Genomic DNA, 10,814 nt, shown 5'->3' with positions numbered 1-10,814 from the left:
CTCCTTCTTGGATAGAAAGATTCACTAAGTCAGTAAAAAGCTGGTGGTGCATGACCTCTAAAGAAAACTTGCCTATTCTTTTGCAAAGACTAAAAGTGATTCAAAAAGCCCTTAAAGGTAAATGGCAACAAAATAATAAAGGATATTGAAATAGACAAAATAATCATATGACTCAAAGAGTACAAAACGTTCAGGAAGAAACAGCAAAAGGGAGAGGAAAAAGGTAAATTGGAATATTGGTTAGACAATAAATAAAGAGTTGGTTATTCCCATTCCCATGAAAAAAATAATCATTTCAAATATACATGCCTACCTGTAAATATTAAATTCAAAGAATTAAAGGGCAAATGGGGACAGGCTGTCTTACACTTCTATGGTAAAATAGAAACCACAAAGCTATAAAGAAAACAATGAAGACATTGCTTGGCTATGTTAAGAAAAGGTTAATCATTGAACTTTGTACTTTCCTTTTACTGTGATTATTGAAAAATATTGTACACTGAGAAATACTGTGCACTCATGGTTTGATTTATGGTCTGATGCTTTACTGCTATCGTAAGCTTTCTAATTATAAATAAAGGTTATAGAAGGCTGCTTTCAGAAGAGAAGTAGAGACAGAAGTAGAAAAAGAAAGAAGATATTCAGGTTGACCTCCCCCGAGCGGGTCATTCAACAGCCTCTACTACAACTGCAATTGTGGTTTCTAGTATGGTCATTTCTACCACCACAGTTAACTTCACCCCTTCAGGCCCCAGACTCAGCTGGAGCTGGACTCCAGCAGTTAGTCCTTTCCAAAGCAAGTATGTTACCAATTTAATAAAACAGTAAGAGAAACTGTGAAGAACACTCAGAAGTAAAATTTTTTTTAAAAGCATAAAAACAACAACCATCTTATCCCAAGAAGAAAATTTATCTAAAAATTATAAAACAGGAAGCTGTGAGATAAAATTATTAAAATCTCATAAACTAGGATAACCATTTGAAAAGCTGATATGGAAAATCCCAGCAGGAGCCAGAAGTCTCCATACTTCCAAAACAGTCAGTCTCTGTTAAGATACATAAAGATGTTCAGTGTAGCACTCTAAATAATGCAAAGTAACAAGAGTTAATGATTTAATCATAACCACTAGGAACAACGGGATATCACATGAATCTTTAAAGTATGATTAAAATATGGGAATATTTTTAATATCTAACTGAATATATTATATATTCACATTATATGTTTATTATCATTTAAAGTACATATTAAAAAACATACATAGGAAAAATATGACAATATTGCAAGTATGGGCAATATAAATTCTTTTCAAAAATATTTTTGATATTTTGTGAAGATCCTTTAATTTTAAAATATTAAGTAGTACACAACACATATAATTTTTCAGAAAAAATACATTTCAAAATTATCACTAGTTTTCATTGTTAGAGTGACTCAAAATAACTAATGTTTAGGCATAAATTTGTAACATGATTTCACTGAGAACAAATATAATCTAGGAACTATAAACCACTATCTAGGACATTATTCATCAACTTTCTGATAAACTGTAGGGTAAAGTTCATATTGTTAATCAAAAGATAACCCTGTCATCTGGTATAGAAAAGGAATTTTCAATAAAAATGATTCACTATTAGATACTAATTATTCTATATTATCAGAGTCATAAGACTTACCCAATTTAATTTCTTGCTCTAAGGCTTGTTCAATGGTATGGAGTTTTTCCTTTGTAATTTCCAGTTCTTTATTTAAGAACTCCATTTGTTCTTTTAAAGATGCATTTTCACACTAAATAAAAGACAGACATTATAGCTGACCTACACTACAATTCAGACAATGAGCACCAAAGAACTGACACTGCTTTAACTTCAAGCATTATCTCTTAAAATTCAATTTAGCTATTACAAATTATAATTTTCCCTACGTAGTACACACACACATGTAACTTAAAAATAATACTCCTGTATATACTACATGTAGCTCTCAATGTATAACTATTAGTTTTTATCATAAGGTGATGTGGTGGTTAGTCTTAGTTGTCAATTTGACACCACCTAGAATCAGTCTCCAGATCCCATCCCCCCATTATCCTAGTATTTTATTCTTTATTACCAATCTCACTTTCATCACTTTCTCTCCATTATCTGTAAACCCCTCTAATTTCATCAGAATTCTTTTAAAAAACAAAATGTAAACCACATCTTGCTCATTCTATTTCACGTCATACCTATCTCTCTTTTCTTCCACTGGATTTCGTTTTCTACTGCCTTATTTACTATTGATCCAGCTTTTATATTTTCTTTTCCACTTTCTTCTTTACATTCTGAAATCTGATTTTTCACAGCTCTATTCTCATTCTTATGAAACTTTGCTCTCAAAAGGCATCATCAATTTCCTAATCACCACCATCCTGGCTCTGTATTCTCTCTCATCAAAAGACATATATTAGTTCTAATTCTATGTCAGATACTAAACACACAAAAATGAATCAGACAGTTCCCCATATGTCAAGGCTTGTGTTCCAGTAAAGGGAAGAAGACACATAAACATAAATAATCCTATATAACATAGTGAATTATGTACTGCTAGTATCTATAAATATAGATGTAGAGCTTTGGGAAAATAAGATAGATGTGGATACTTCAGAAAAAGATATAGTATCTGAATAGTTTTGAAACAGAAAATTACTGAGCAGATAAACAGAAAGAAAATTTGGTTAGATGATGAAAACAGCATATACAAAAGAATATATGTAAGAAAGAATACTGTTTCAGAGAACGTGTAGCTCAGTTTCTAACACAATGTGTGAAATTCCTTAGAGCATGAAACAGCATTAGGTAAATGGGGGAAGAACATGAATTCTATGACTCCAGTGATGCCTAGAGAAGGGAGTAAGTGACATGGTTATATTGATGTTGATGCCAATCACTGTAGTGGCTGCAAGAAGATTTAAGACTAGAGGTAAGAATATGAGCAATGGCTGTGACAAATAGGTAAAGAACAAAACTAAAACATTGCCATTAGACTAGACATAGGTCAGAAAAGATGTAATTATAATGCTAGTTAATTATAAATGACAGAACATACTTCAGACACAGGATTTGGACCAATAGAGCTGCAACTAACCCACAACCACATCCTCTGAACGCTAGCTCTCATAGCTTTGGAGAGTGCTATGAAGGTGCCAAGAGAAAACATCAATGGATGATCCAACACCAGCTTCAAGACCAAATAACCATATCAGTGGCCAGCATAGCATACATCATTGGTGCAGTAGTGACACTTTTATCATGGGGATAATCAACAGCTACCTAATTTGACTAAACGCCCACTCAACGGTAGGAAACTCAAGTGATACTGTAAACATAACCTAATACATGTGGTCACAGATCTCAGAGAAAACCCCAAGACAGTCACATTGCTAGGCTAATGTTATTGCTTACTATGTGAAAAATATGTATCCTTATAGTTACAGACAAATCCCAGTCACCACTCATCAAAGAAGCTCATTTTTCACCAGAGACTATTACCAAGTACCACAACTGGTCACATACGGACATTGTCTATGAACTGCCCAGGTCTAAGTGACACATCTACAATGACACCTCTACACCTAAGGCTCACGCAACATAGAGCAGGGATAAATAAGAGGACACTAATGAACCTCTCAGTTCTTAATAATGAAGCTCCCTCGTGCAGCAGAAGGCCAGGAACAGAAAGGTCACAAATCACCAAAGCAATAAAGAGTCTGTTGAAATATAGTCCTTGGACAGGACCACTTTATTAAACTTCACTCTCCCAAGGCTCAGGGACCATTGCAGAAGAAGGGGCAGAAAGATCATAAGAGCCAGGGAAGAGGTGCATGACCATATGGGAACAGAGTCCTACAAGCTCCTAGAAACCTGCTCATATGATTCTATGGCAACCCTGTCAGCATACACAAGTCCCATGCAAACTCAGGCAGACAATAACCCAGCATAGAACTGGGAAAATGAACAGCAGACCTCAATCTTATCTGAGGGAATGTTGGCAACTGATTGCTGCTAGACGAAGAAGACCTGATCTTCCTAAAACAAGGGACTCTAGATAGGCTGACTAGATTCAGTGGTCAAACGTGCACTGGAGAACCTCTGGGGACACTGACAACCCAGTGGGTCTTAACAGGGATGACAGAGTATATGGGCTCCAGTGAGGGGGGAATGGGAGGGTGCCAGTGGGGATGGGGGTATAAAGATGATTATGATTGTTTGAGATGTTCTGTGAAATACACAAAAAATTCTATAAAATAAAAAATGTTTAAAAATTAAAGAGAAAAGAAAAGAAAGGTAAAATGAGCAAGCCAGAGGAAGTAAGCCAATAAGCAGTATTTTTCTGTGGTTGCTAATTCAGTTCCTGCCACCAGATTCCTGCTTGAGCTCCTGGCCTGGCTTCGCCAATGTCAGACTGTGGCGTGTAAGATGTAATAAATTCTTTCCTCCCCAGTTGATTTTGGTCAGTGTTTTATCACAGTAACAGGATCAAACCAGAACAGTACAGGTGACAAAGGATGCAAAGGCTGTAACTGACAAGCTCTCTCTTTCTCACCCTGTCTTTTCTCTCTCTCTCCTCTCTCACTCTCTCTCTCCTCTCTCTCCCCCTTTATTTACTTGATTGACTGATTGATTGATTGATTGATTGATTGATTGATTGATTGATTGATTGACTGATTGAGACAGGGTCTGCATATGTAGTCCAGGCTGGCCTCAGAATTGTGATCTGACTGATTAGAATTGTGATCTGACTGCTTCTAATTCCAAGTTCTGGGATTAAAAGCATAAGCTACCACATCAGCCTCTAATAGTTAACTGCCTGATGGGTCTTAAAGAGAAGACTCTTAACTGATGAGTTCTGAGGTAACTGTCACACAGCTAGGTAGAAATTTCCTTTAACATAAAAACCTATGACTTTTTTTAAGGGTCACAAATTTCTTACATTGAGAAGTAAGGGCTATGGTACCTTTCAGTACATTTTGGCAGCTTTGTGACTGTGTTAAACAATAAAGAACAGTGGAGAATGTCATTTCCAAAGTCACAGAAAGCAATGTGATTTCTACCCTGTTATTTAGAACAGTAGTTCTGGGGTCTTGAGTAGCTGTGAGAGGTTTGGCCACTCTTGAGAGTGCCACATTGTAAGGAGTTCAAGTGTGTGGAGGAATCAGAGGTAGACACACTGGTAAACAAGCCCAGTTGAGAATCAGCTTTAGAGTCATCCCTGTCCAGGTGCCAAATACGTGAGTGAAAGAGCTTCCAAATTAATGCCAGTCCCTCTCCCCCTCATGTTGAGTCATTCTTAGTCTTTCAGAAGTCTTCATCAGACACAAAAGATAAGACATCTGCAATGTGCTGAGTTTAAGTTCTGACTCCCAGACTCTATGGCAAGAATAAAATGGTGGATACTGGAGAGATGGCTCAGTAGTTAAGGACACTGGCTTCTCTTGCAGACCTGGGTTTGATTCCCAGCACCTACATGGTGGCTAACAACCGTCTGCAACTCTAGTTCCTGGAGATCTGACACCCTCTCCTTACCTCTGTGGGCACTGCACGACACAGGAGCACTTAACATTCATTCAAGCAAAGCACTCAAACAGATAAAATAAAAATAAATATTAAAAAAGAATATAATGGTTGTTTTATGAATTAAGTTTTGCAGATGGTTTTGTTATAGTACAGTAATGGGGACACAAGCATTTTACAAACATTGTTGACGTGAATTATTAATATTATATAAATGAAAGACATTGATTACAAAGTATACGAACTTTGAAAAGATTTTATTTTTAACTATGTATATGTGTTTTTATCTGTGTGTATGTGCAAGTAAGTGTACTGCCCATGGAGGCCAGAGGTGGAGGCCTTGGAGCTACAGTTATAGGCAGTTATGAGCTGTCTGACATGAGTGCTGGGAACTGAAATGGGATCCTCTGCAACAGCAGTATATGCTCTTAATGGCTGAGCTATCTTTCCAGCCCTATATATGAAATTTTCTTTAAATTTTAAAGACAAAAATATATTCTTTGAGAAAATTACTCATTGTGAGGCAGCAAAAATAGCTCAGCAGATAAATATGCTTGCCATATAAGAACAAATGACTTGAGTTCTATCCCCAGGATTCACAATGAAGTGACTCCTGAAAGTTGACCTTTAGCTTTCATGTTAGTGCATATTCACATGCACACACACACACACACACACACACACACACACACACCCCACAGTAATAATAATAAATAAAACTTTTAAAATATTCATTGAGGTCTAGGGAGGGAGTTCAGTGTTTTAGTGCTTGCTTGGGTTTAATTCCTAGTAATACTGAAAAGCCTTATTGATAGGATATCTTCACATTGCTCATCTAGGATTTTCTAATCCTAGTTACAGAACAGAAGGCATGGACATTGGGAAAAAGAAAATAAATCATTACCACACCTAAATATTCAGTTACCTATAAAAATCATTTCTGACAAAAGCAGTAAAAAGTATATGGATCATGATTACTTCCAGATTATTCATACACACTGACTCAGTTTACTCTGGAGAAGTCATTGAAGCTTTAATGTGTTGATTTATTCAGTGCAACCTCTGCCAACCAAGCAAGTAAAAGCTTATAACTGAACTGTACCTTATTCCACTTTTTTTTTCATTTAAATAACCACATACTTAGAAGAAGCATTTCATTACAACAGCATTGGTATATTCAATAAAAATTTTCTGAGCTAAGAGGCATCTTTTTCAAAATTAGATGTAAATTTTTAGTTTTACAGTTGACGTGTTACCGTTATACAATATTGTACTCAGTATAAACCCTGTAAGACATAAAATTGAATGAGGTTTTAACCTTTAAAAAAGATCTCCATTTCATTATTAAAACACACAGTTTCATATAGAAAAATTCATTTTCAATGCAATTGACATTATTCCACTTTTGTGAGAAGACCTTAAAGAGAATAGACAAAGGACACCTTTGTTTCTAAGAAGAGGATGCAAAATAGATGCTTGTTTGATTACTTTAAAAAATTGTAAGGGGAAGACCTTTTTCTTGTCAGGGGACCCTGTATTGTGTAAGGTGGAGAAAGTGACCTGAGCATTGTGAAATAATTATTGCTCTCTGTGTCTTGACTATGGAAACAATGAGATCAGTTGCTTCAAGCTCCTGGTGCCTTGATTTCCCTATCATCATGGACTGTACCTTTAACTGTGAGCCAGAATAAATCCTTACTCCCTTAAGTTGCTTTTGGTGGGGTATATTATCACAGAAATAGAAAATAAACTAAGACATACACATTTTCGAGATCCAAAATGAAGTAGTCAGGCTTGAAGAGCCATCTCCCTCATCCCTACCTAAATCTTTTGTATTTCTAAAGTAATTAAGAATGGAAACTTGGTCCCGCACCCACCTCCCTTTGCTTCCCTGGACTGCACAGCTACTGGCTTCCTGGTGCCAGGATCTTTCCTGGGTAAGTCCAACAAGGCCCACTGAGCCTTGACTCCCCAGACCTCATTCACGCTCCCACCTCCCACACCACATGTCTACTCCTGGCTGGGCTAATGGCCCATTTCTTGTCTTGGCACCCCAGACACCAGGGCTAATTTCTCAGCCCAGACACCCGACTGCTTCCAAATCCTTTACATCCAGACCAACTCAGCTCCTCCCTGCAGGCCTCAGGAGTCCTATGGCCCTGGTCCCACCCCTACCTATCTTTGCTTCCCTGAGTGGCTCAGCCACCACATTCCTGGTGCTACCATCTTTCCTGGGTGGGTTCCATGGTACCCAACTCACCTTGACTGCCCCAGTCTCATTCACCCTCCCGGCTCCCCCACCCCATCTCTCCTCCTAGCCTGGGTACTGGCCCATTTCTTATCTTGGCTCCCCAGACCCCTGGACTGACATCTTGGCCCAGAATCCCCACTACTTCCTGATCCTCTGCATCCAGACCAACCCAGTTCTTGCCAGTAGTCCCCAGGAGCACTCCAGGCCTCTTCCCACTCCCCAACTCCCTTTACATCACTGAGTAGAACAGCCACCAAATTCCTGGGACCAGGATCTTTCCAGGGCACTGCTCCCAGACCAGACCGGCCCCCAAATCCCTAAGGTGAGCATCTTTCCCAGAGGGATCCAAACCCTAGAAGAAAGGCTGAGAGCATCTGATCCTCATCTTACTTGGGCCTCTGTAGGAACTTCTGAATATGAAAGCAATTTGGTCACTACAATATAAAATCAAGAGAAACCCTAAAGCCTAGACGAACTAGCTTTTCATGACCAACAAGTAAACCACAAAGGCACATAAAGTTGATGAAAAAAAGCAGATCTAAGCTCAACAAAGGAAGGCATGAGTCTCACACAAGAATCAGAAACTACTAAAGAAATCCACGTATCAAAGTTACAGAGAAAAAATTATAACATGAAAAACCAAATTAATATATCCCCACCAAGTACCAGTAACATATTCCCACCAAATACCAATACTCCTCTAGAGGAGTACAATGAGAACCCCCTAGAGATAATGCAGTACATGGAACTCAAAAGAATAATTATAAACATGATAAAAGAATTCAGTGAATTGAAAGAACTAAAGGAAGATAGGGATAAACTTCTGAATGAATTCAGAAAAGAGTTAGAAATACTGAAGAGTACTCGGGCTGAAAAGAAGGAAGTAAAACACTCAGTAAGCCAATTAGAAACAACAGGAGAAAGCCTCACCAATAGGATGAATGAAATGGAAAACAGAGTATCAAGATTGGAAGATAAAGTGGATGAACTGGACCACTCAAGCAAAGATTATGAAAAATTTAAGAAAACACAAGAATGGAATATGCAGGAATTGTGTGACACCATAAAAAGGCGAAACCTATGAATCATAGGCATATAGGAAGGAGAAGAATCTCAAGATAATGGTATGGACCAGATCTTCAACAGGATTGTAGAAGAAAATTTCCCAAAATTAAAGACAAACATGCCCATACAAATACAAGCATATAGAACACCAAATACACAGGACTAGAAAAGAAACTCTCCACAGCACATCATAGTAAAAACACTGAACGTATAGAACAAAGAGAAACCCAGATTACTTTACTCAGCCGAAATGTCTATTATAGTCAAAGGGAAAAGAAAAATATTCCATGACATAAATAGGCTGAAAGAATTCATGTCCACAAAACCAGTCCTTCAGAAAGTTCTTGAAGCAATACAAAGAGCTGAAGAAAGGAACGACTATATCCAAGAGGTTATGAAAAGAAACTAAAGGAAGGTATAACTGTGGAAAGGCACAGCTATACCAAGAATGTGAACAGAAATAAAAATGACAGGATTCAATACACATCTTTCATTAATAACTTTAAATATCAATGGAATGAACTTCCCAGTCAAAAGACACAGATGAGTTGATAGCATTAAGAAACAAAACCCATCTTTTTGTAGTCTGTAAGAAGCTCATCTCACTTTCACAAACAGGCACTACCTTAAGGTGAAAGGATGGAAAAAAATATACCAAGTGAATGGTATTAAGAAAAAATCAGGTTTTGCAATTCTAATATCTGATAAAATAGACTTTAAACTAAAACTAATCAGAAGAGACAAAGATGGCCATTTCATTCTGATCAAAGGAACAATAGACCAAGAAGATATTATAATCATGAACATATGTTCACCAAACTCTGGTGCACCCAACTTCATAAAAACAGTACTACAGGACTTTAAGACCCAGATTAATCTGAACTCATTAATAGTAAGGGACTTCAATACCCCATTGTCTCCATTAGATAAGTCAACAGGACATAGAATTAACAGAAAGACATCTTAATTAAACAATACCATGTATCAAATGGACCTAACAGACATCTACCAAATATTCCACCCAAGCACCAAAGAATATACTTTCTATTCAATGTCCCATGGAATCTTCTCCAAAATCGACCAAATACTGGGTCACAAAATACACCTCAACAAATAATAATTGAAATAATTCCATGCATTTTATCAGGCCACAATGCAATAAAGCTTAAAATCGACACCAGAAGAAACCCTAGTAACTACATGAACACATGGAGATTAAACAACACACTCCTGAATGATGAATGGATCAAAGGAGAAATTAAGAAAAAAATAAAAGTCTTCCCGGAACTAGAGGAAAAGGACAATACAGCACAACAAAACCACTGGGACACGTTGAAGGCAGTCCTTAGAGGAAAGTTTATAGCTCTAAGTGCCTCCGTTAAAAAATTGGAAAGAACACAAATAAATGACTTAACATTGCAACTCAAGACACTTGAAAACCAACAACAAATGAAACGGAAACTCAGCAGACAAGGAGAAATAATAAAAATCAGAGCAGAAATTAATGAAATAGAAACAATGAAAACAATACAAAGAATCAATGAATCCAAGAGCTGATTCTTAGAAAAGAAAAACAAGATTGACAGACCCATAGCCAAGTTAACTAAAAGAAAGAAAGAACACCTCCAAATCAACAGAATCAGAGATGAAAAGGGAAACATCACAACATATAACAAAAAGATCCAGAACATTATAAGGAAACAATACTTTAAAAACCTATACACTACTAAATTTGAAAACCTAAAATAAATGGACAGGAATCTGAATATAAAGAGCCCAGGACCAGACGGATTTACAGCAGAATTCTACCAGACATTTAAAGAAGATCTATATCCAATACTACGTAATTTATTCAAAAAGATAGAAATGGAAGGAGAGCTTCCAAATTCCTTCTATGAAGCCAGCATCACTCTCATACCAAAGCCTGGTAAAGATACAACCAAAA

At 37.0% G+C, this 10,814-nt stretch overlaps 1 protein-coding gene across 1 annotated transcript in view; it reads right to left on the bottom strand.

Annotated features, from left to right (window-relative positions):
- The window catches only part of Cep290 (centrosomal protein 290), a 106,805-nt gene that overhangs the window by 53,714 nt on the left and 42,277 nt on the right, over positions 1-10,814 (bottom strand). The window contains exon 26 of the mRNA XM_029558973.1: positions 1,678-1,789. Within this exon, the coding sequence (XP_029414833.1) occupies positions 1,678-1,789 (112 nt within the window). The remainder of the gene's footprint in view (positions 1-1,677; positions 1,790-10,814) is intronic.

Source organism: Nannospalax galili, unplaced genomic scaffold (assembly GCF_000622305.1).
Source record: "Nannospalax galili isolate Female #2095 unplaced genomic scaffold, S.galili_v1.0 scaffold191, whole genome shotgun sequence".
NCBI lineage: Eukaryota > Metazoa > Chordata > Mammalia > Rodentia > Spalacidae > Nannospalax > Nannospalax galili.
Note: the sequence above shows the minus strand (reverse complement) of the source record. Positions and strands in the feature narration are given on the sequence as shown.